The sequence below is a fragment of the Zophobas morio genome, unplaced genomic scaffold, assembly GCF_036711695.1.
Source record: "Zophobas morio isolate AGI-343-1 ecotype UQ-CSIRO unplaced genomic scaffold, CSIRO_AGI_Zmor_V1 ptg000021l, whole genome shotgun sequence".
Lineage (NCBI taxonomy): Eukaryota > Metazoa > Arthropoda > Insecta > Coleoptera > Tenebrionidae > Zophobas > Zophobas morio.
This window is the reverse complement of record NW_026972126.1, coordinates 26,784,666-26,812,048: the sequence shown is the minus strand read 5'-3', so window position 1 is coordinate 26,812,048 and position 27,383 is coordinate 26,784,666. Positions and strand designations below refer to the sequence as shown.

Below are 27,383 nucleotides of genomic sequence, written 5' to 3'. Positions count from 1 at the left end.
TCATAGTAGATCATTTATTATAACACCCTGTATAAGTACTATAACCTTAAACCGTTTACAAGATTTCAGAAAAGTTGGTTTTATAGTTACTAAGTTAAATAGTAAAACACTGTAATATAATTTTTATTATTGACAAAAAATCTGGACCTAGAAACAACAAATACGGAAAAAGTTCTGGACTTCCTCAAGGATCTAACTTGAATCCGTTTAACCGCGGTATTAATTGTGTTCGCCGACGATGGTAAAAATTTCAGTGGTTTAAATGTGAACGACTGTTTATCTTCAAGAACAGCGCAACAAAATATATAAATGCTGCTGGAATAATAACTAATAACGACAAAACTAATTTTTAACATAATTAAGCGACTTTTCCTAATGGCAATAAATAGCAACAACAATAACCCGGTCCGCCTTCTCGCCCACTCCCCGCCACTCGACTTCCATTAAAAACTGCATTAGATCGCCGCCGACCACTCGAGATTCGCCGGACCCCACGCACGCTCCGCAGACCTTCCCTCGCCGCTATTTACGACTCTATTACGCCGCTAATCCAAAACAAACAACTACATCCATCAACCGCAAATAAACAAAAGCGAAATTTCGTACGACCGGCGAGGGAAAAACAGCGATCGCGATTAGCACGCATCAAACGGTCATTTCCATAATAACGAGCGCCGTTGGCGTGTAAAATAAAACCAGAGGTGCTCCGGAAAATTAGATAATTAGGTTAATTTATAAGTGCAGGAAATAATTCGAGGCGCTGGGGACGCGATTCGGAAACGACGAAAATGGAAACACCGGAAAACGAGGGGGCGACGAGTGTGCGTTTTCGTGCTCGATAAGCCGGAACGGGGGCACGTTTTGACGTCAACGGAGTGGAGGGAGCGTTCGTTATCTTATCACCTGAGAATGCGGAAAGTGGTCGCATAACAACATGTTAAGTGTGTAAAAGTGAGCCAGAAGTTCCACCATGTCGAACATTGCCAGAATTTGCACGAAATTAATTCAAATGAGTCGGGTGTAAACAGCCCGAGGAAGTGTGCTTTTTGAGAATTACTCCCAATTATAAAACGTTATTACAGGAAGTCCTATAATGGCCGTATCACTCACCGCAGACCCTTCCCTCCGCCCAATTTCGACTTTTACTTTTAACGCATAATTGAGTTTCGAAATTGCGTTATCGATCCAGCGGAACAAACCCGGCCCGAACCGAAATAGAGGGACCAATAAAGTTTATTGTCGTTCTATTTGCAATACTAATTGGATGTATGTAAAATTTTCTCCAGTATTCAGTTCGCACATTTCCACGTCCAATTTTAGCTCGCGCGCCTCTCGAAAAATAAATTAAGAAAACGGACTTTAAAACCGTACGTGTTGATAAAACATTCGCTCAACTTTGAATTAATTGCGAACGTTTGAAGATGAAGTGGTGTTTTTCAAAGGAAATACCTTAAATTAGCTTTATCAACACTAGACAAACAGAATCGTGTAGTTTGAGTACACACGGTAATTACCATAATATTTGCGCTTGCATATTCATAATTACGAGCAAACAGACAGCGGTGACGAGCTGACGTACGCGGAAATAGCGCACATTTTTTCGAGCGGATCACGAACAGAGATCTGCTGATTTATGCGCGCCTTAAACGTGGAAGGGATTGCCGTAATCAGTAGCTAGCTATGTAGTGACGTCACTGCGTTTAAGGTGGAACGCTAAACGACAGGCAAGTTTCAACTGAATTGAATTGTTTTAATCTGAATGTTTTATTCTTCGAGTTTTTTTCTTCAAAACTACGCCACTTGCTGGAAGATTCACAAATAAATGACTGCGAATTTTTTGAAATTTTCAAAAATTGCGATATTTCAATGGGCTTAATTTCAATTTAGTTAATTTCAACAATCGTTTTTTCGGTTGTTCAAATTTTCGGTTTTTCGATGCTTCGAATTCGAATTTTTGATTCTGCATTTTTCGGAAATTCGATTTCTCGATTATCAATTTTTAATTTCTCGATTTTTCGAATTCCCAGTTATTCATTTTTTCAATTGTATAATTTTTCGATTTTTCCATTTGTCGATTTTTCCCATTCTTAATTTTTTGCTTTTTTAATTGTTTGATTTTTGGATTATTCGATTTCGCAATCTCTCCAATTTTCAATTTTTTGACGTTTCAGTCTTACGAATTCTCAATTTCACGATTTCTCGATTTTCAATATTTAGATTTTTCAATTTTTTGATTTTTCGAATTTTCGATGTTTCGAATTCTCAATTTTTCGTTTTTTCGAATATTTGCGGTCGATTAAACCAATTTTAACCACTTTTTGGAAAATTCTTGGAAATTTTGAATTCACTTTGCGTGTTTATTGGACCAGATATCGTGGCGGCGATTTCAGAATCGTAACTAGCGAAAGATGATCTACAATTTGACACCAACTTTTGGTCGATTGAACCAATTTTAACCACTTTTTTGGAAAATTTTTGGAAATTTTGAATTCACTTTGCGTGTTAATTGGACCAGATATGGTGGCGGCGATTTCAGAATCGTAACTAGCGGAAGATTATCTACAATTTGACATCAACTTTCGGTCGATTGAACCTATTTCAAACACTTTTTTGGAAAATTTTTGGAAATTTTGAATTCACTTTGTGTGTTTATTGGACCAGATATCGTGGCGGCGATTTCAGAATCGTAACTAGCGGAAGATTATGTACAATTTGAGACCAATTTTCGGTTGATTATACCAATTTTAACCACTTTTTTGGAAAATTGTTCGAAATTTTGAATTCACTTTGGGTGTTTATTGGACCAGATATCGTGGCGGCAATTTCAAAATTGTAACTAGCGAAAGATTATCTTTCGGTCGATTCAACCAATTTTAACAACATTTTTGGAAAATTTTTGGAAATTTTGAATTCACTTTGCGGGTTTATTGGACCAGATATCGTGGCGGCGACTCCAGAATCGTAACTAGCGGAAGATTATCTACAATTTGACACCAATTTTCGGTCGATTGAACCAATTTTAACCACTTTTTTGGAAATTTTGAATTCACTTTGCGTGTTTATTGGACCAGATTTCGTGGCGACGATTTCAGAATCGTAACTAGCGAAAGATTATCTACAATTTGACACCAACTTTCGGTCGATTGAACCAATTTTAACCACTTTTTTGAAAATTTTTGGAAATTTTGAATTCTCTTTGCGTGTTTATTGGACCAGATGTGGTGACGGCGATTTCGAAATCGTAACTACCAGAAGATTATCTACAATTTAACACCAACTTTCGGTCGACTGAACCAATTTTAACCACTTTTTTGGAAAATTTTGAATTCACTTTGCGGGTTTATTGGACCAGACATCCTGGCGGCGATTTCAGAAACGTAACTGGCAGAAGATTATCCACAATTTGACACCAACTTTCGGTCGATTGAACCAATTTTAACTTTTTTGGAAAATTTTTGGAAATTTTGAATTCGCTTTGCGTGTTTATTGGACCAGATATCGTGGTGGCGATTTCAGAATTGTAACTAGCGGAAGATTATCCACAATTTGACACCAACTTTCGGTCGATTGAACCAATTTTAACTTTTTTGGAAAATTTTTGGAAATTTTGAATTCGCTTTGCGTGTTTATTGGACCAGATATCGTGGTGGCGATTTCAGAATTGTAACTAGCGGAAGATTTTCTACAATTTGACACCAATTTTCGGTCGATTAAACCAATTTTAATCACTTTTTTGGAAAATTTTTGGAAACTTTGAATTTACTTTGCGTCTTTATTGGACCAGATTGAATGGCGGTGATTTAAGAATCGTAACTAGCCGAAGATTATCTACAATTTGACACCAACTTTCGGTAGATTGAATCAATTTTAACCACTTTTTTGGAAAATTTTTGGAAATTTTGAATTCAAAAAATCTAAAAAGTGAAAATCAGAAATTTGAAAAATTCAAGAAACGAAACATTCAAAAAGCGGAAGATTAAAAAATTGAGAAACTTAAAAATCGAAAAAGTGCAAAGTCGAAAAAACCAAATATGTATTGCAAATCGAAATATTGAGCATTAAAGAAATCGGAAAATCGGATAACTGGAAATCAAAAAATTTCAGAATTGAAAAATTTTAAATTTGCAAAATCAAGGAATTGAAAAATAAAAGATTGAAATAATTTTTTGTGGATTCCTTGGCCTTATTTTTTCTTCCATTTTTATTTCTTGCTTTTCACGATTTTTCCCCGTTTTTGTTTCTATTTTTATATTTTTTATCGTCTTTTCTTTGGTCTTATCGCATTTTTTGTTATTTTTTCAATCGTTTTTTTCTTGACTTCTATTTTTTGTCGCCGATTTTTTGTGGTTCTTTTCTGTATCTTTCTTTGTCATCTTTGTCGCATCCTATCTGTTCTACCGTTTTCTAACTCTCTTTTTTTATTGCCATTTTTTTGGCCCCCTTTTCGAGCACTTTTTGTCCCTATTTTTTTATCTCCCATTTATAGTGCCTTTTCTCGGTTTTTCCCCTTTTTGTTTTTTTTGTTGTCGGTTTTTGTCTTTGTTTGCTGTCATTTTTCGTCAGTTTTTTGTGAAAATTTTGGTTATTTTTCGAAAAAGTAAAGACAGAAAAATTGAAAAATCCAAAAATTGAACAATTTCACATTGGAAAAAACTATAAAATGAAAACACCGAAAAAGGGAAAAATTGAAAAATTAAATATTCTGGAGATTCGAATCACAAAACCGAAATCGTGAAAAAAACGAAAAATTTGAAATTGGAAAAATAAAACAAAATCGGAACACTGAAGAACTAAAAATTTAAAACTCGTAAAATTACAAATCGACAAAACTTAAAACTGAAATATTCAAAAGTTGCAAAATCGAAGAACTGAAAAATGTAAAAGTGAAAACTCTAATCGCATATTTTAAAATTGAAGAAACAAAAAAAAATGTAAACACTGAAAATGAAAAAACGTTTTAAATCGAAAAATTGCAAATCGAAAAACTGAAGAAACGAAAAACCGAAAAAAGTAAAATTTAAAAACAAACAATTATAAAATAGAAACATTAAAAATTGAAAAAATTAAAACCGAAATGAAAAATTGCAAATCGAAAAATTTAAAAATTCAAAAGTTGGAAAATCGAAAAACTGAATTATTTAAACTTAAAAACTTGGAACAAAAATGTGTTACTTAAGTCACTGGTTTTTACTTTATAGAGGTTATCAATCAGAAGAAAACAAAAATCGCAAACAACTTTAATAATTTTCCAAAGAAGCGGGATTTCTAATAAAACTTTACACACTTTTTAGCACGTGTTTTGAGGTTATCATCAGCCTGAAAGATCTCTAACAAAAACGTTGTCAAAATGTGCTGAGTGAGTCCCATTTAAAACATCAACTTCACACATTATAATATCAACTTCAAATATTATAGTGATTGGCTAGTGAAAGAGCGCCAGAGGGCAAACCCCTCCCCATCGATTAAAATATCCAATAACACCGCCATTAAAAAGCAAGTAAAGCCCCCAAATCCTATAATTGCCTCCCGAAATAACCTCATTACTCGCGATCGAGGGCGCTCCCCATCAACCCCTCCCGCATTTCTTTCCCGAACATCAAACGCGGAATTCGATTAGAACTCCCATCAAAGTCGGCCGGCGCGGTTTGATATCGTATTATTCGAAAGAAGGGCGCTTCCCACCCCATCCTTTTAAACTCCTTGCTGCCCGTCCACGAGACGCCCGCCTTTCTCCACTCGCTGGCGCCCTCCTCCGCACCCACACTAACAAAGAAATTCCTCGAAGAGCACCGAAAGTAAAACAAACGCTCCGTGCGCTATTTTGGGCGCGGGATTGTTTGGATTATAATGTGTAAATGGTGAGTGGCACGCAGTCTGTTGACAGTTCTGGCATGGCGAACAATCCGCTAAAATTAATTCTCGATCGCGGCTAGTTTTTTGAAACAATGTAAGTGGCGATCGATCGAGTAATTAGTCTGGAGCAAGCTGAGCTGTCGGTTCTTTGAAACTCGCTGTTGCGTGTTTAACTTGGAGCATAACGCGATCTTTCATAAAACTGATAATTAATAACGCAAGTTCGAGACTGGCGATAATAAATCTCGGAAGTTTCGGGTCGTGGAGGAATTTTCGGGAGGCTGCGGTTTGCGGAACGAGCGAAACGCAGCGCTTCCGGAAAACGGTTTTACGAACGGTTATTGAAAAATCTGGCTAGGGTGTCATTGAGTGGATGAAGACCAATGCGTCAGCGATTTATCTTTGGAAGGAGAATCGAGCCGGGGGAATGTGTTCAGGAATTCCAATATTTTAATTAGACCATCGCTGGATAATCAAGCCCACGGAATTAATCCCGAAATTCCAGAACTCGAAACAAGTCGAATTTCAATTTTACGGAATTATTTAAAAGCAGCTTTGTAATATATACATAATAGTTGCAGCTTCGAATGATTTTAACAATAACAAATAAGTCCAAAGTTCAGGCATCTGTGCGTTAGCTTAAAATCTTGTTTGATATTAACGTCATTCTGACATCAGAATTGGTGCTATAAGAGTCGCATTATGAACTTTGATAATAAAGCTAAAATGTTGATTAAGAAATTTAATATTTGCACCGAGGCAAATGTTTCTTTCGTTCCGGAGTTATATAAACCGTAAAAAATATTTGAGGCGTGTGTTGCGTAAGCGCGGTTATTGAAATTTTTTTTTAAGGAGGCCTGACGCAACGAATGAGAATAAAACTGGTGAAACAAGTGCCAGTAATGATGGCTAATATTTTAAAAAGGCCCCAGTGTAAAAATACATTTTTCAGTTTTTTAATTTCGTTATTTTTTTCAATTATTCAATTTTTTTTATTGTTTCGATTTTATAATTTTTTGTTTTTCAAATTTTGCTGTTTTCGGTTTTCGTTTCTTCAATTTTTCGATTTGCGATTTTTCAGTTTTCATTTTTTTTCAATTTGTAGATTTTGCAATTTTTCGATTTAAAAGTTCTCGAGTTTTCAATTTTTCGTTTCTCCAATTTTTCTATTTTTCAAGTTGTCATTTTTTTGTGTTTCTTAAAATTTTACGATATGCTACTTCAGTTTTTATTTTTAAATTTTTCAGTTTTTCGATTTTCCAACTTTTGAATATTTCAATTTTTAGGTTTTGCAATTTTTCGATTTGTAATTTTACGAGTTTTCAATTTTTAATTTTTCGATTTTTCGATTCTCCAGTTTTTCGTTTCTTCAATTTCTAAATATTGCAATTTTTTTATTTAAAATTTACTGGAGTTTTCAATTTTTTGATTCTTCAGTTTTTTATTTCTTCAAATTTTCGATTTGAAATTTGTGGTTTCGGTTGTTCATTTTCTTTCTTTTTACAATTTTTCTATTTTTCAATGTCCGCTTTATAATTTTTCGACTTTTCGATGTCCGCTTCATAATTTTTTGTTTTTCATTTTCAATTATTCGTTTCTTCAATGTTTCGATTTGCTATTTGTCAATTTTTTCCGAGTTTTCATTTTAAAATTCTTTAGTTTTCCGATCTTTCAACTTTGAGATATTTTAATTTTTGGTTTTTTCAGTTTTAGATTTTTCAAATTCTCCATTTTTCGTTTCTTCCATTTTTGATTTGCAGTTTTCTAGTTTTCATTTTAAATATGTAATAATAATTATATTTTTAAAATGTTTCACTTTTTCAGTTTTACGATGTTCGAATTTTTCCATTTCTCGATAATAATTAATGTTTTAAATTTCTCAAAAATTTGTTACATGTAGACGAAAAAAAATCCTAAAATCAAAATCTACAAAAGATTTCTTTTGGCAATTTTCAAAAATGGTTGAAGAAAAGCCGGAAATTTTTTAAGGACACAGTTTTTTTATTTTTCCATTTTTAATCGCATTTTTCATAATCTTTTCTCTCGTTTTTTCTTGACTCTAATTTTTTGGTAATTTTCGAAAATGTTTGAAGAAAAGTTGAAAATTTCTTAAAAATGTAGCTTTTTTAATGTGTTAATTTTTCATTTTTTTGTTTCTTCGGTTTTTTGATTTTGCAATTTTTGAATTTCAATTGTTAATTTTGTAATTTTTCCATTCGAAATTTTTCGTTTCGGTTTTTTTCTTCATTTGTTCATTTGTTCAGTTTTTCAATGTTTCGATGTGCGATTTTTCAATTTTTTTTCTTCTATTTTTATATTTTGCAATTTTTTGATTTGCATCAATTTCACTAGTTTTTCAGTTTTGAAGTTTAAAATTTTGGATTTTTCAGTTCTTCATTTCTTCAATTTTTTGTTTTGCAATTTTCCGTTTCGGTTTTTTATTTTCTTTATTTTTCAATTTTTCGATTTTTCAATGTCCTGATTTTATAATTTTTCTTTTTTCAATGTACAATTTTTCGTTTTTACAATTCCTGATTTTAAGTCCCCCGATTTTTCAGTTTTTGTTTTTTGCAATTTTTCTAGTTTTCATTTCTTGAAAAATTCAATGAAAATCGAAAAATTGAAATATCAAAGAACTGAAAAATCGAGAAATCGAAATATCTAAAATTTAAAAAAATCGAAACATAATATTGAAAAATCTAAAACTTAAATAAATCGCAAAATTTTTAAAAAGTAAAGTTTAAAAATTGAAAAATGAAAATATTGAAAAGTACGAAAATTGAAAAATCCCAAAACAACATCGGAAACTTGAGAAATCGAAGAAAATAGTGAAATCAGAAAGACGAAAAATCGAAAAATTGAAGGATCAAGCAATGGAAACGTCAAGAAATCCAAAATTCAAAAAATCGAAAAATGAAAATATCGAAAATTTGAAAAATCCAGAAACTGAAAAGTTACCAAAATTGAACTGTTGAAAAATGGAGAAATCGAAAAACGAGATGTTGAATCGAAAATTTGAAAAATCGAAAAATCCCAAAGTCGAAAAACTGAGGGACCAAGTAATCGAAATTAAAAAATTGAGACATCGAAATCTCGATAAATCAGGAAATCGAAAAATTTAAATTCCCAAAAATTGAAAAAACGAAACATCGAAGTATCCAAAAAATCGAAAGATCGAGCAATCGAAGCGTTAAGAAATTTAAAATTTAATAAATCAAAAAATGATAAAAATCGAGAATTTGAAAAATACAGAAATTGAGAAATTGTCAAAATTGAACTGTTGAAAAATTGAGAAATCGAAAATGGACAAAATTCGTAAAATTTTGAAATAAAATTTGTCGAGATGTCGAAGAATCAAAAATTTGTAAAATCGAGAAATTGAAAATACATATTAAAAAATTTAGAGTCGCGAAATCGAAGCATCAAGGAGTCTTAAAATCGAAAAATGGAAAAATGTAAAATTAAAAAAATCGACGAATTGAAAAACTGAAAAACGGGGAAATTGAAAATACCAAAATTGAAATGTCGAAAAATTGGAGAAAAGAAAAATCCGAGAAACCAAGAAATCGAAATATCGAGAAGTCGAAAATCAAAAAATTGAGGAATCGATATGGTTCAAAATAATAAAAATTGAGGAACTCAAAATTGAAAAATCTAAACCTCAACAAATCGAAAAATTAAAAAACTGGAAAATCTAAAATTAAAAAAGTCGCAAAATTTTAAAATAAAAAAAAAATGAAAAATTAGAGAATCGAAAAATTTAAAAATTTGCATCAATTTCACTAGTTTTTCAGTTTTGAAGTTTCAAATTTTGGATATTTCTCAATTCTTCATCTTTTCTCTCGTTTTTTCTTGACTCTAATTTTTTGGTAATTTTCGAAAATGGTCGAAGAAAAGTTGAAAATTTCTTAAAGATATAGTTTTTAATGTGTTAATTTTTAATTTTTTGTTTCTTCGGTTTTTTGATTTTGCAATTTTTGAATTTCAATTGTTAATTTTGTAATTTTTCCATACGAAATTTTTCGTTTCGGTTTTTTTCTTCATTTGTTCAGTTTTTCAATGTTTCGATGTGCGATTTTTCAATTTTTTTTTTCTTCTGTTTTTATATTTTGCAATTTTTTGATTTGCATCAATTTCACTAGTTTTTCAGTTTTGAAGTTTAAAATTTTGGATTTTTCAGTTCTTCATTTCTTCAATTTTTTGTTTTGCAATTTTCCGTTTCGGTTTTTTATTTTCTTTATTTTTCAATTTTTCGATTTTTCAATGTCCTGATTTTATAATTTTTCTTTTTTCAATGTACAATTTTTCGTTTTTACAATTCCTGATTTTAAGTCCCCCGATTTTTCAGTTTTTGTTTTTTGCAATTTTTCTAGTTTTCATTTAAATATATCTTGAAAAATTCAATGAAAATCGAAAAATTGAAATATCAAAGAACTGAAAAATCGAGAAATCGAAATATCTAAAATTTAAAAAAATCGAAACATAATATTGAAAAATCTAAAACTTAAAAAAACCGCAAAATTTTGAAAAAGTAAAGTTTAAAAAATTGAAAAATGAAAATATTGAAAAGTACGAAAATTGAAAAATCTCAAAACAACATCGGAAACTTGAGAAATCGAAGAAAATAGTGAAATCAGAAAGACGAAAAATCGAAAAATTTAAGGATCAAGCAATGGAAACGTCAAGAAATCCAAAATTCAAAAAATCGAAAAATGAAAATATCGAAAATTTGAAAAATCCAGAAACTGAAAAGTTACCAAAATTGAACTGTTCAAAAATGGAGAAATCGAAAAAACGAATACTCGTAAAATTTTGACATAAAATTTTAGAAAACGAAAAACGAGATGTCGGATCGGAAATTTGAAAAATCGAAAAATCCCAAAGTCGAAAAACTGAGGGACCAAGTAATCGAAATTAAAAATTGAAACATCGAAATCTCGATAAATCAGGAAATCGAAAAATTTAAATTCCCAAAAATTGAAAAAACGAAAAATCGAAGTATCCAAAAAGTCGAAAGATCGAGCAATCGAAGCGTTAAGAAATTTAAAATTTAATAAATCAAAAAATGATAAAAATCGAAAATTTGAAAAATACAGAAATTGAAAAATTGTCGAAATTGAACTGTTGAAAAATTGAGAAATCGAAAATGGAAAAAATTCGTAAAATTTTGAAATAAAATTTGTCGAGATGTCGAAGAATCAAAAATTTGTAAAATCGAGAAATTGAAAATACATATTAAAAAATTTAGAGTCGCGAAATCGAAGCATTAAGAAGTCTTAAAATCGAAAAATGGGAAAATGTAAAATTAAAAAAATCGACGAATTGAAAAACTGAAAAACGGAGAAATTGAAAATACCAAAATTGAAATGTCGAAAAATTGGAGAAAAGAAAAATCCCAAAGTCGAGAAACCAAGAAATCGAAATATCGAGAAGTCGAAAATCAAAAAATTGTGGAATCGATATGGTTCAAAATAATAAAAAATGAGGAATTCAAAATTGAAAAATTTAAACTTAAATAACCGATAAAATGAAAAATTGAGAAATCTAAACATCAACAAATCGAAAAATTAAAAAACTGGAAAATCTAAAATTAAAAAAGTCGCAAAATTTTAAAATAAAAAAAAATTGAAAAATTGGAGAATCGAAAAATTTAAAAATTTGCATCAATTTCACTAGTTTTTCAGTTTTGAAGTTTCAAATTTTGGATATTTCTCAATTCTTCATTTCTTCAATTTTTCGTTTTGCAATTTTCCGTTTCGGTTTTTTATTTTCTTTATTTTTTCAATTTTTCGGTTTTTCAATATTCTGATTTTTCGATTTTACAATTTTAGATTTTCAGTCCCCCGATTTTTCAGTTTTTGTTTTTTGCAATTTTTCTAGTTTTCATTTAAATATATCTATAATAGAGTAATAATTATAATTTTATTTTTTTTACTTTTTCAGTTTTACGGTTTAAGAATTTTTCCATTTTTCAACTATTGGATTTAAAATTTTTCAATTTTATAATTTTTGGAAAATTATAAGATCGAAAAACATTGAAAAAAACTAAAGGATTATGGTATAAAGTAGAGAAACTGATAATTAAAAAATCGGGAAATTGCAAAATAAAAATCAATAACTTGAAAAATTGAGGAAATGAAAAAATGAAAATTTGTAGTATCGAAAAATTGCAAAATGGAGAAATTGCAAATCTAAAAATTGAAAAAGTGAAAAAATTAAAGTTGAAGAAGCGAAGAAATCTTTGAAAAATCTAAAAATTGGAAATGAAGACCTTAAAAAATTGAAGAAACGAAAAATTCAAAAATCGAAAGATTAAAATTGAGAAAGTTACAAATCACAAAAGTACAAAATCGAAAATCGGATAACTGGGAATCCAAAAATTGCAAAATTGAAAAATTAAAAAATGAACAATGAAAATAAAAAAATCGGGAAAATACAAAAACAAGAACTTGAAAAATTGAGAAAATGAAAAAATGAAAAATCGAAAAATTAAAATTGAGAAACTGGAAAACCAAAAATTGAAAAACTGTAATATTACCGAAAAACTGCACCATTGAAAAATTGCAAAGTGAAAAATTTGAAGTCGAGAAATTGAAAAGTCGAAAACATTAAAGCTGAAAAATAGAAAAATTATGATATGAAAAAATTGTAAAATCTAAAGAAACATTGAAAAAATAAGAGAAATGAAAAACCAGAAATTGTGACATAAAATAAAGAAAATCAGGAAAATAAAAATCAATAATTTAAAAAAATCGGGAAATGAAAAAATGAAAATTCCAAAAATTTGCAAAATGGAGAAATTTCAAATCGGAAAATCGAAGACACGAAAAATTGAAAAATTTGGAAGCCGAGAAATCGAAAAATGAAAAACTGTAATATCGAAAAACGAAAAAATTGCAAAATTTGAGGATATATTGAAAATTTAAAAAATCAAAAAATCGAAAAATGGAAAAACTTGGAAGTCGAGAAATTGAAAGAATGGAAAAATTAAATTTTGCGAATTTTACTTTTTTATGATGATTCATTTTTGGAATTTGCGCTTTCAAGTACCGCGAAAATATATTTAAAGCAGATAGCCAAAGGGATGAAATATCCCCTCAGGCTTTAATTTTGCTTGAAAAACACCAAAAAAAAAAAGAAAAGTTAATTTTAAATTCTAACAGTACCACCAGTACCACCATGCAGAATATTTTAAATAAGGAAATCAATAATGGGCCTCAGAAAAGGATCACGGAACACGATCTCTTAACAACAATTCTCCCATTGGTTCAGACTCTATTTTTTCGTTCCGATTTCGGAAAAATCGGAATGCACTCCGCATCCAGGCGGAGTTAATTCCCCATTACGCGCTCAAGCGCTTCCGAAACGTTACGTAACGAACGCAGGATGTTTGTTGGCTTTGTGCCTGACGTCTGATGGAAAAAAAAGGGAAAAGTCGTCGTCGTTCGGTTCTGCTGGTGCAGTTTCGAACGGGGTCGATACGTTTATTTATTGCGCCGAGGAGGCCGTTGCGAGCGGACGTGAGAAGAATTCTTCCAGGAAAGAGGAAGAGAGGGCTCTTGACCTTGTTTTTTTGTCGGTCGGAGGTGCTTTCAGCGCGTATGTCGCGGGTCCTTTTCAATTAAAGTTGGCTGCCAAGGAGGAAATAGTGGCTTTGTTTTGGGGGAGGAGAATTATTGCGGCTTTTTGTGCGCTGGAAAAGTGTCAGAAAGTAATTTCGTTCGGAAATGGAAAAGCGGAGACGTCGGAATGGGAATGCGGAGGTTTAGGTTTTCTAAAACGGGAAGAAAAGGTACGTGGGAATCGAGTCCATCGGGCGACTGGCCACTTTCTTGGTTTCTCGACGTTTCGGGATCTCTCGGTACCGTCGGTCTGTCCGTCGGGCGTCTGTGTCGATTTTTATTAGACACGTAATCTCTGAAACTACTGGACCGATTGTTGCCAAATCTTATATGAATATTAGGAATATCATGTAAAATTTGGCTAATCATCTCCAAAATTTACAATAATAAATTCGTGTTTAATTTCATAAAATAAGATACTCATTCAAGTCCGACTCACTCCATTTTTATAAAATTTGGGAACACAGTTCGAAAATCGAAACATCATAAAAGTGGAAAATCGAAAAATTGAAAAATCCAGAACCTGAAAAATTCCCAAAATTGAGAAATCGAAAAACCGAGATGAGAAATCGAAAATTTGAAAAAACGAAAAACTGAAATACATACCAAAAAAATTTAAAGTCGCGAAATCGAAGGATCAAAAAATCGTAAAATGTAAAAGTTGAAAAATCAAAAAATCGAAGAATTAAAAATTGAAGAATCGAAAAATGGTAAAGTCGAAAAACCGAGAAATCGACTTAAAAACAAAAAAATCGAAAAATTGAAATATCTAAAATTTCAAAATTCCAAAAATTGATATACATCTGTATCAAATAACTTAAAAATGGAGAAATCGAAACATCAGAAATTCGAAAAATTAAAACATTGAAAAATATCCAGAAACTGAAGAATTCCCAAAATGGAAACGTTGAATAATCGAGAGATCGAAAACTTGAAAAATGGAAAAACTGAAATACATACCAAAAAAATTTAAAGTCGCGAAATCGAAGGATCAAAAAATCGTAAAATGTAAAAGTTAAAAAATCAAAAAATTGAAGAATTAAAAATTGAAAAATCAAAAAATGGTAAAGTCGAAAAACCGAGAAATCGACTTAAAAACAAAAAAATCGAAAAATTGAAATATCTAAAATTTCAAAATTCCAAAAATTGATATACATCTGTATCAAATAACTTAAAAATGGAGAAATCGAAACATCAGAAATTCGAAAAATTAAAACATTGAAAAATATACAGAAACTGAAAAACTCCCAAAATTGATGCGTTGAATAATCGAGAGATCGAAAACTTGAAAAATCGAAAAACTGAAATACATACCGAAAAAATTTAAAGTCGCGAAATCGAAGGATCAAAAAATCGTAAAATGTAAAAGTTAAAAAATCAAAAAATCGAAGATGGTAAAGTCGAAAAACCGAGAAATCGACTTAAAAACAAAAAAATCGAAAAATTGAAATATCTAAAATTTCAAAATTCCAAAAATTGATATACATCTGTATCAAATAACTTAAAAATGGAGAAATCGAAACATCAAAAATTCGACAAATTAAAACATTGAAAAATATCCAGATACTGAAGAATTCCCAAAATTGAAACGTTGAATAATTGAGAGATCGAAAACTTGAAAAATCGGAAAAACGAAAATTTGTAAAATTTTGAAAATCGAAAAACCGAGATTTCGATAAATCGAAAAATTGAAATACGTATTAAAAACTGCGAAGTCGCAAAATCGAAATATTAAAAAATTGTATAATCGAAAAATGGGAAAAAATCTAAGAATCGAAATAATGAAATCGAGAAATTGAAAAATCCCAAAACTGAAATGTGGAAAAATTGAAAAATCGAAATATTGGAGAATCGAAAAATAGTAAAGTCGAAAAATGGAGAAATCGAAAAATCGGTGAATCGAAATGGCCTAAAGTAGAAAAAATCAAAATTGAAAAATCTATACCTACATCGAAAAGCTGAAAAATCGAGAAATCGAAATATCTAAAATTTAAAAAAATCGAAACATAATATTGAAAAATTTAAAACCGCAAAATTTTGCAAAAGTAAAATTCGAAAAATTGAAAAATCAAAATATTGAAAAGCACGAAAATTGAAAAATCCCAAAACAACATCGAAAACTTGAGAAATCGAAAAAAATAGTGAAATCAGAAAGACGAAAAATCGAAAAATCGTTTAATATAGAAATCGAAGGATCGAGCAATCGAAACGTCAAGAAATCCAAAATTAAAAAAATTGAAAAAGGAAAATATCGAAAATTTGAAAAATCCAGAAACTGAAAAATTGCCAAAATTGAACTGTTGAAAAATTGAGAAATCGAAAACTTAAAAAAAACGAGATGTCGAATCGAAAATTTGAAAAATCGAAAAATCCCAAAGTCGAAAAACTGAGGCACCAAGTAATCGAAGTTAAAAAACTGAAACATCGAAATCTCGATAAATCAGGAAATCGAAAAATTTAAATTCAAAAAATTGAAAAAACGAGAAATCGAAATATCCAAAAAATCGAAAGATCGAGCAATCGAAGCGTTAAGAAATCTAAAATTTAGTACATCGAAAATTTGAAAAATACAGAAATTGAAAAATTAACAAAATTGAACTGTTGAAAAATTGAGAAATCGAAAACTTAAAAAATCGAGAAATCGAAAAAACGAAAATTCGTAAATTTTTGAAATAAAATTTTAGAAATCAAAAAACCGAGACTCGAGGAATCGAAAATTTGAAAAATCAAAAAATTGAAAATACAGATTAAAAAATTTAAAGTCGCGAAATCGAAACATCAAAAAGTCGTAAAATTGAAAAATGGAAAAATGTAAAATCAAAAAAAAAAAAATCGAAAGAATTGAAAAACTGAAAAATCCATAAATTGAAAACACCAAAATTGAAGTGTCGATAAATTGGAGAAAAGAAAAATCCCAAATTCGAGAAATCGAGAAATCGAAATGAAAAATTGAAATATCGAGAAATCGAGAAGTCGAAATTCAAAACATAAAAAATTGAAAAATTTAAACATAAAAAACTGATAAAATGAAAACTTGAAAAATGGAAACATCGAAATCTCGATAAATATGAAAATCCAACAATTGATTAATCGAAAAATTTAAAAGCCCAAAAATTGAAAAACTGAATAATCAAAAATTTCAAAATTCGAAAAATTCAAATATCGAAGAACTGAAAAATCGAGAAATCGAAATATCTAAAATTTAAAAAAATCGAAACATTAAATTCAAAAATCTAAAACTTAAAAAATTGCAAAACTTTGAAAAAGAAAAATTCGAAAAATTGAAAAATCAAAATATTGAAAAGCACGAAGATTGAAAAATACTGAAACATCGAAAAAAATAATGAAATCGAAAAATCGAAGGATCAAGCAATCGAAACCTCAAGAAATCTAAAATTCAAAAAATCGAAAAACGAAAATATCGAAAATTTTAAAAATCTAGAAGCTGAAAAATTGCCAAAATTGAACTGTTGAAAAATTGAGAAATCGAAAATTTAAAAAAATCGAGAAATCGAAAAAACGAAAATTCGTAAAATTTTGACATAAAATTTTAGAAATCGAAAAACCGAGATGTCGAGGAATCGTAAATTTGCAAAATCGAAAAATTCAAAAATCGAAAAACTGAGATATCGAGAAATCGAAATTAAAAAATTGAAACATCGAAATCTCGATAAACCAGGAAATCGAAAAATTTAAATTCCAAAAAATTGAAAAAACGAGAAATCGAAATATCCAAAAAATCGAAAGATCGAGCAATCGAAGCGTTAAGAAATCAAAAATTTAATAAGTCGAAAAATGAAAATATCGAAAATTTGAAAAATACAGAAATTGAAAAATTGCCAAAACAACATCGAAAACTTGAGAAATCGAAGAAAATAGGTGAAATCAGAAAGACGAAAAATCGTATCACATAGAAATCGTAGAAGCAAAGGATCGAGCAATCGAAACGTCAAAAAATCGAAAATTTGAAAAATCCCGAAAATTTGAAAAATCCCGAAACTGAAAATTTGCCAAAATTGAACTGTTGAAAAATCCAAAAGTCGAAAAACTGAGATACCGAGAAATCGAAATGAAAACATTGAAACATCGAAATCTGGATAAACCATGAAATCGAAAAATTTAAATTTGAAAAAACTGAAAAAACGAGAAATCGAAATATCCAAAAAATTGAGAGATCGAGCAATCGAAGCGTTAAGAAATCTCAAATTTAATAATTCGAAAAATGAAAATATCGAAAATTTGAAAAATTCAGAAATTGAAAAATTGCCAAAATTGAACAGTTGAAAATTTAAGAAATCGAAAAAGGAAAATTCGTAAAATTTTGAAATAAAATTTGTCGAGATGTCGAAGAATCGAAAATTTGTAAAATCGAAAAATTGAAAATACATATTAAAAAATTTAGAGTCGCGAAATCGAAGCATCAAAAAGTCGTAAAATCGAAAAATGAAAAAATGTAAAAATGTAAAATAAAAAAAATCGAAGAATTGAAAAACTGAAAAACGGAGAAATTGAAAATACCAAAATTGAAATGTCGAAGAATTGGAGAAAAGAAAAATCCCAAAGTTGAAAAACCAAGAAATCGAAATGGAAACATTGAAATATCGAGAAGTCGAAAATCAAAAAATTGAGGAATCGACATGATTCATAATAAAAAAATTGAGGAACTCAAAATTGAAAAATTTAAACTTAAATAACCGATAAAATGAAAAATTGTGAAATCAAAACATCAAAAAATCGAAAAATTAAGAAACTGGAAAATCTACAATTAAAAAAATCGTAAAATTTTAAAATAACATAAAATTGAAAAATTAGAGAATCGAAAAATTTAAAAATTTGAACTTAAAAAAGTGATAAAATGAAAACTCGGTAAATCGAAACATCAGAAATCGAAAAATGGATTATTTAAAAAATAAAAATTGAATTGAAAAACTGGAAAATCAAGAAATTGAAAAATCCCAAAACCGAAATGTCGAAAAATTGGAAAATCGAAAAAACTGGAGAATCGTGAAATTGATAATCGGAGAAATCGAGAAATTCAGAATTGAAAAATTGATATCGAAATCTCGATAAATAGATAAATCCAAAAATTGAAGAATGAAAAATCGAAAAACTGAATAATCGAAAAATTTAAAAGCCCAGAAATTGAAAAAGCTAAAATTTCAAAATTCGAGAAATCGAAACATCAAATAATCAAAAATTAAAAAGTTGAAGAATTGAGAAGTCGAAAACTTGAAATATGGAGAAATCGAAAAAACGAAAATTTTGAATATCGAAAAACCGAGATTTCCAGAAATCGAAAAATTGGAATAAATATTAAAATCTTTGAAGTCGCGAAATCGAAGCATTAAAAAATCGTGTAATCGAAAAGTGGAAAAATGTAAAATTTCAAAAGAAAAACTGAAAAATCGAGAACTTGAAAATTTTCGAAACTGGAATGTTGTGAGAAATCGATAAGTTGATAAATTTCAACTTAAGCAATTGATAACATAAAAAATTGAAAAATCGAAACATCGAAATCTCAATAAATCGGAACATCGATGTTCGGGAACTGAAAAATCCAAAAAATTGAGAAATCGAAAAAATGAACATTCCTAAAATTTTGAAAATCTTGAAAATCGAAAAGCTGAGATTTCGAGAAATCGAAATTGAAAAACTCAAACTTCGCAAAATCGAAACATCAATAAATCGAGAAGTCGAAGTTGAAAAATTGAAAGATTGCAAAATCGAAAAAAAAAATGGAGAAATCGAGAAGTCGAAAAATCGTAAAATTGAGTAATCGAAATGGCCCAAAAGGAGAAAAATCGAAGAATTCAAAGTTGAAAAATTTGGACTTTAAAAACTGATAAAATGTAAATTTGAAAAATGGAAACACCGAAGTCTTGATAAATCGGGAAATCAAAAAATTGGAAAATTTAAAACCCCAAGAATTTAAAAATTGAAAATTCGATAAATCAAAACATAAAAAAATCGAAAAAATGGGAAAATTGGAAAATCTGAAATTTTAAAAATCGCAGGATCTTGAAAAGGACCAAAATTGAAAAGTCCCAAAATTTGAACACCGAAAACTTGAAAAAATCGTAATCGGGGAATCGGAAACACGAAAAATTTAAAAATAAAAAATGGATTAATGAAGAATTTGAAAAAATGAAAATTAAGAAATGGAAAAACGGAAAAAGCTATAAATCGCAAAGTCAAAAAATCTAGAAATCGAAATTGAAAATCTGAAACTTCGCGAAATCGAAGACAATCGAGACATCAAGAACCCGAAAAATTGAGGAATCTAAAAATTCAAGATTAAAATATTTAAACGCAAAAACTGATAAAATGAAAAATCGATAAATCGGGAAATCGAAAAATTCAAAAAATGAAAAATCGAAAAACCGACAAATCGGAAAACTGAAAAAATTCTAAAATTTCAAAATTTGAAGTATCAAAAAATTGGAGAGTACCAAAATTGAAAAATGCCAAAACTGAAGTATCAAGAATTCGGAAATCGAAGAATTGAGAAATCGAAAAGTTGAAAAATCGAGATATCGGAAAGACGAAAAATCGAAAAATAAAAAAATTTATTAATGCAGAAATTGGGAAATCGGAAAAAAAAGAAAATTAAGAATTGAAAAACTGAAAAATCGAGAACTTGAAAATTTTCGAAACTGGAATGTTGTGAGAAATCGATAAATTGATAAATTTCAACTTAAGAAATTGATAACATAAGATATTGAAAAATCGAAACATCGAAATCTCAATAAATCGGAACATCGATGTTCGGGAACTGAAAAATCCAAAAAATTGAGAAATCGAAAAAATGAAAATTCCTAAAATTTTGAAAATCTTGAAAATCGAAAAGCTGAGATTTCGAGAAGTCGAAATTGAAAAACTCAAACTTCGCAAAATCGAAACATCAATAAATCGAGAAGTCGAAGTTGAAAAATTGAAAGATTGCAAAATCGAAAAAAAAAGTGGAGAAATCGAGAAGTCGAAAAATCGTAAAATTGAGTAATCGAAATGGCCCAAAAGGAGAAAAATCGAAGAATTCAAAGTTGAAAAATTTAGACTTTAAAAACTGATAAAATGTAAATTTGAAAAATGGAAACACCGAAATCTTGATAAATCGGGAAATCATAAAATCGAAAAATTTAAAACCCCAATAATTTAAAAATTGAAAAGTCCCAAAATTGGAAAGACGAAAAATCTAAAAATAGAAAAAAATTGATTAGTGAAGAATTTGAAAAATTGAAGAATCAAAAAATCGTCAAGTCGAAAAACTCGAGACATCGAGAACCCGAAAAATCGAAAAATTGAAAAATGAAAAGTCTAAAAACCGAAAAATCGGAAAACTGAAAAAATTCTAAAATTTCAAAATTTGAAAAATTGAGAATTGAAGAACTTAAACGTCGAGAAATCGCAATATCCAAAAATTAATAAATCGAAATTAAGATATTAAAAAATTGGAAGAGTACCATAATTGAAAAATCCCAAAACTGAATTGTATCGAGAATTCAGAAATCGAAGAATTGAGAAATCGAAAAGTTGAAAAATCGAGAAATCGGAAAGACGAAAAATCCAAAAATCAAAAAATTAGTTAATGCAGAAATTGGGAAATTGAAAAAAAGAAACTTAAGAATGCCAAAAATTGAAAAATTTTAAGGTCGAAAAATTGAAGAATCGAAAAATTTTAAAATCGTAAAACTGAAATATCGGAAGATCGAGAAAGCGAAAAATAAAAAAATCGGGAAATTGAATTACCAACAAATTGAAGAGTCCGAAAACGAAAATATGGAAAAATTTAGTTGTCGGAAACTAGAGAAATTGAGAAATTGAAAAATTGAAAATCGCGAAGTCGAAAAATTGTTATTTAATTTTTTTTTCAAACATCTCGAGGTTTCTATTAAAAATTCAACCGGGATCCATCAACCGCAAAAAATAATTAAATAACTGGGAAGATATTTCGCCATTCAAACGGACACAGACATTTCATTCCGAGGTTTCGTCTTGTGTCATTATTAAATCGTCAATATTCGTGAATTTATGCGAGTGCCTGTTGGATCAGATTGATGTCCGTAATAAATTTATTAAACACAGATTACTTTGTGTCAAAAAAATCAATCTAGTATGCGGTTTAAAATAAAAAAGTCTCGTACTCCCTAACGTAATGTCGTTTAGATTTTTCCGGCAAAAACCCACTTCCACTGCTTTCGCAGCATCCACAACGTGTTCAGGAATGTTGTTATTGCTATTAATTAATTCTTTGTTAAAATGTGTTTACCACGGAGGAGTGAGCACCTTTTGAGCACCTACGTACCAGCGAATTACATTTTTTAGCACAAGATTGTAAATAATCTACAATGTTCTAAACAAACTAAGTTGTAGTTTTTAAATATTGTTCGCAATGGGTTTGCGGCGTGGTGGGCGCGTGTGCGCGTCCTTGGCGACCTTTGACTCGACCAGATCCATCTGGAAGTGGGAATATTAAAAAAGGTATGTCGGAATTGTTATTAATCTGTTTGACGTAGACGCCCCGCCACCGAAGATGATTATAATGAAATACAGCACCGCCGTTTGTAAGTCAATGCTATTGTTGACGTCATTCGAACACCTCTCGAATGTTACGAAAGGTGTACGGCACGTCTACCGGATTCGAGCCGCTGTGTCGCGCTTTGGTTCCTCTTGTAGGAAATTAGAACGCGGCCGAGAACAGTCGTCGGGGTTATGAATGAAATGTGGCCGGGGATTAAACTGTCTAGGGAGCCCCGCAATCGGGAAAATAACGAATTATGGCGAATTCATGCGGCGCCAAATCAGCGAATATTGCGTTTGTTTAGCTTTTAATAAGCGATTACGCGGAAATGAAGCCGCTTCCTCGAACTGCCGGCAGAAGACTAACCAATCGAAAACGCCAAAAGTGTCGAAAGGCAAAACTTAATTAACTCGTGCGTCTTTGTTCCAGCGTTCGCAGCGTGATGCACAAGTATCTGGAGAAGAAGAACGAGGTGAACTTCGACAAGATCTTCCATCAAACGTTAGGTAAGTCCGGAAGTGAAGTGTTAAAGTCGCAGACGCTTTTCAATTAATTTGTTCGGGGGCGGCGTTTCGCAATTATCGAGTTTTTCGACGTTGCGCCAGACTTTGTTTAAAATGAACAAGCAGAATTCATCCTCACCTCTGAACGAAATTCCAAACAATCGCCCGACGTCCCACACACGTCCCGAAAAATTCCCGTCAATTATTCACCCCGCAAAACATACGTACCGCCGATTTAACACCTCCCACAACGCCCAAACGACCATTCGGTTCGTCTCGATGCGGATTTTCGCGAGCTGTGGCAATTCGCAATTAGCCGAACCTTAAAATGGCCAGAGGAAACGAAAACGTCCCGTCACTCCCGAAATAAATCGGGTTTTAACGAGAGCGAAATGGACATCGAAAAAACAAACTTGGCAGGACTGGGGGCGGTGTGTGCTCCTCAAGGATAACGATCCGGACGAGGTCCTGAATTTTCATACTGACAAATTTCAAAAAAATTCTTGAGGCTCTTGAGACACTTTCTGGGCCTGACTTCTCATCCAGGAGCTTCGAATTAGTAGAGACGGAATTTTCAGGGAGCTAACTTGCAATTGAAGAGCACATTTTTTCCGTCAGTTATCCGTTTTTCCTGAAATTTCAACCGGAAATGCGCATTTTTCGAATCCGGATTTTTTTTTTGAGTTTAGAAGTTTATTACTCCGAAACGAAAAGACGTAGCCATTCGAGCTTGATGTCGATCGATTGTCTGAAATTTCTGAGTCCCGGTGGTCAATTTTCAACCAAGATTCTCTATTCGTTTGCGTTCCCTAGAAAGACATATGGAATCGTGTCATTTTTCAGACTATTAAGTAACTGAAAATTTTCAAAAAAAGTCATGAGGCTCCCGAGTGATTTTCTGAGCCTGAATTCTTATTCAGAAAGTTCGAATTAATGGAGACGGCAATTTTCAGGACATTGAGTTTCCGCATAAACGTGATAGCCTGAAATGATCCAAATCCGAAAATTTGACGATGTGCAAAAACTTTAAAAAATGAAAATTTTCAAGTCGACTTGAAATTGCGGATTCGAGCTAACTTGAAATTGAAGAGCACATTTTTTCCGTCAGTTACCCGTTTTTCCTGAAATTTCAACCGGAAATGCGCATTTTTCGAATCCGGATTTTTTTTTTGAGTTTAGAAGTTTATTACTCCGAAACGAAAAGACGTAGCCATTCGAGTTTGATGTCGATCGATTGCCTGAAATCTCTGAGTCCCGTTGGTCAATTTTCAACCAAGATTCTCTATTCGTTTGCGTTCCCTAGAAAGACATATGGAATCGTGTCATTTTTCAGACTATTAAGTAACTGAAAATTTTCAAAAAAAGTCATGAGGCTCCTGAGTGATTTTCTGAGCCTGAATTCTTATTCAGAAAGGTCGAATTAATGGAGACGGCAATTTTCAGGACCTTGAGTGTCCGCATAAACGTGATAGCCTGAAATGATCCAAATCCGAAATTTGACGATGTGCAAAAAACTTTAAAAAATGAAAATTTTCAAGTCGACTTGAAATTGCGAATTCGAGCTAACTTGAAATTGAAGAGCACATTTTTTCCGTCAGTTACCCGTTTTTCCTGAAATTTCACCCGGAAATGCGCATTTTTCGAATCCGGATTTTTTTTTTTGAGTTTAGAAGTTGATTACTCCGAAACGAAAAGACGCAGCCATGCGAGCTTGATGTCAATCGATTGCCTGAAATTTCTGAGTCCCGGTGGTCAATTTTCAACCAAGATTCTCTATTCGTTTGCGTTCCCTAGAAAGATATATGGAATCGTGTCATTTTTTAGACTATTAAGTAACTGAAAATTTTCAAAAAAATCATGAGGCTCCTGAGTGATTTTCTGGACCCGAATTCCTTTTCAGAAAGTTCGAATTAGTGGAGACGGCAATTTTCAGGACCTTGAGTGTCCGCATAAACGTGATAGCCTGAAATGATCCAAATCCGAAAATTTGACGATGTGCAAAAAACTTTAAAAAATGAAAATTTTCAAGTCGACTTGAAATTGCGGATTCGAGCTAACTTGAAATTGAAGAGCACTTTTTTTTCCGTCAGTTACCCGTTTTTCCTGAAATTTCACCCGGAAATGCGCATTTTTCGAATCCGGATTTTTTTTTTTTGAGTTTAGAAGTTTATTACTCCGAAACGAAAAGACGTAGCCATTCGAGCTTGATGTCGATCGATTGCCTGAAATCTCTGAGTCCCGTTGGTCAATTTTCAACCAAGATTCTCTATTCGTTTGCGTTCCCTAGAAAGACATATGGAATCGTGTCATTTTTCAGACTATTAAGGAACTGAAAATTTTCAAAAAAATCATGAGGCTCCTGAGTGATTTTCTGAGCCTGAATTCTTATTCAGAAAGTTCGAATTAATGGAGAGGGCAATTTTCAGGACCTTGAGTGTCCGCATAAACGTGATAGCCTGAAATGATCCAAATCCGAAAATTTGACGAAAAAAAAAAGGAAAAATGAAAAATTTAGATCGACCTGAAATTCTATATTCTAGGTAACTGGCAATTCAAGAGTACATTTTTACAATCAGTTATCCGTTTTTCCTGCAATTTTACCCGGAAACGTGCATTTTCCGGATCCAAAAAACTTTTTTTTGAGTTTAGAAGCTCATAACTCCGAAACGGAAAGACGTAGCCATTCGAGCTTGATGTCAATCGATTGCCTGAAATTTTTGAGTCGCGATGGTCAATTTTCAACCAAGGTTCTCTATCCGTTTGCGTTCCAGAGAAAAATATAGGGAACGATGTAATTTTTCAGACGGTTAAGTTACTGAAAATTTTCAGAAAATTCAGGAGGCTACTGAGTGATTTTCTGAGACCGAATTCTTGTTCAGGAGGTTCGAATTAGTAGAGACGGTAATTTTCAGGAAGTTGGGTGTCGGTATAAGCGTGATGGTCTGAAATGATCCAAATCCGAAAATTTGACAATGTGCAAAAAAAAATGAAAATTTTCAAATCGACCTGAAATTCTGGATTTTAGCCAACTTGAAATTGAAGAGTACATTTTTTCCATCAGTTACCCGCTTTTCGTGAAATATCACCCGGAAATGCGCATTTTCCGGATCCGAAAAGCTGAGGCGGTGCCCAAAATGGTAAATCTTCGTAGAGAAATATATTAAATATGATGGCAAAATATATGTATATGTAATTTTCTTTTCACAACTGAAAACAAGTTCAAAATGGTAAAATTTTGCAGGGAAATGCCGATTTTGCAGTAAATCTCCGCCCCCTGGCTCACGACGAATAAAATATAATCATCACAATAGAGGTGGGGTGGGTGGGCGGGGCTTATCTTTCGATTTTTGTTTCTTTTTTAAAGTTGGCAATCTTGCTTCCATAACAAGAAACTTGAAACATGGTCAAAATGATAAATTTTCTTAGAGAGATGTGTTTAAAAGAAAAAAGGGCAAAATATAAGCCCCGCCCACCCGCCCTCGTCTCAATTCCGGTGAATTTTTCATTTCTTGTCACACCGAAGGGAGGAACGTAACTGCAAAATCGATATTTTGCTACAAAATGTAACATTTTGATAAGGTTTTGAGTTTTTAGTTATGAAAAGAAGATGTACAGATAGAAAAACAAAGCAAAATGCAAGCCCAGCCCACCCGCCCTATCTCAGCTCTGATGTTTTTTTTATGCATGGGCGGGGTTTATATTTTGCCTTTTTTATGTATACGTAGTTTCTTTTTTCATCACAAGAAACTAAAAACAAGTTAAAAAGGGTAAAATTTTGTAGGAAAATTGCGATTTGCAATTAAGCTGCGCCCCCTGGCTCACGACGAATAAGATAAATTCATCACAATTGAGATGGGGTGGGTGGGCGGGGCTAATCTTTGACTTTTGTTTCTTTCTTAATGTTGGTAATCTTCCTTCCACAAGAAAATACTTGAAACATGGTCAAACTGGTAAAGTTTCGTAGAGAAATATATTAAATATGAAGGCAAAATATAAGCCCCGCCCACCCACCCTCATCTAAATTCCGATCAATTTTTCATTCCTTGTCAGACCGAGGGGCGGAGGGTAACTGCAAAATCCATATTTCCGTACAAAATTTTACATTTTCATAAGGTTTTGAATCTTAGTTGCGAAAAGAAGACGTACAGTGAGAAAAACAAAGCAAAATCCAAGCCCCGCCCACTCACCTTATGATTTTTCTATGCATGGGCGGGGCTTATGTTCTCCTTTTTTTTATGTATACGTAATTTTCTTTTCACAAGAAGAAACTGAAAACAAGTTCAAAATGGTAAAATTTTGCAGGGAAATACGGATTTTGCAATTAAGCTTCACCCCATAGCTTACGACGAATAAAATAAAATCATCACAATTGAGGGGGGGTGGGCGGGCGGGGCTTATCCTTTTACGTTTGTTTCTTTCTTAATGTTGATAATCTTCTTTCCACAACAAGAAACTTGAAACATGATCAAAATGGTAAATTTTCGTAGAGAAATATATTAAATATGAGGGCAAAATATAAGCCCCGCCCACCCGCCATCGTGTTAGTTCCTATGAATTTTTCATTCCTTGTCGGATGGATGGGCGAAGCGTAATTGCAAAGTCCGTATTTTCCTACAAAATTCAACATTTTGATAAGTTTTTGAGTCTTTAGTTGTGAAAAGAAGACGTACAGTGAGAAAAACCAAGCAAAATGCAAGCCCCGCCCACCCACCCTATCTCAGCTCTGATGAATTTTTATGCATGGGCGGGACTTATATTTTGCTTTTTTTATGTATACGTAATTTTCTTTTCACAACAAGAAACTAAAAACAAGTTCAAAATGGTAAAATTTTGCAGGGAAATACGGATTTTCAATTAAACTTCACCCCGTAGCTCACGACGAATAAA

General features: G+C 31.4%; 1 protein-coding gene across 1 annotated transcript in view; it reads left to right on the top strand.

Moving 5' to 3' along the window:
* The window catches only part of LOC135132977 (G protein-coupled receptor kinase 1), a 151,882-nt gene that overhangs the window by 21,028 nt on the left and 103,471 nt on the right, over positions 1-27,383 (top strand). Inside the window, exon 2 of the mRNA XM_064061195.1 lies at positions 22,423-22,499. Within this exon, the coding sequence (XP_063917265.1) occupies positions 22,423-22,499 (77 nt within the window). The remainder of the gene's footprint in view (positions 1-22,422; positions 22,500-27,383) is intronic.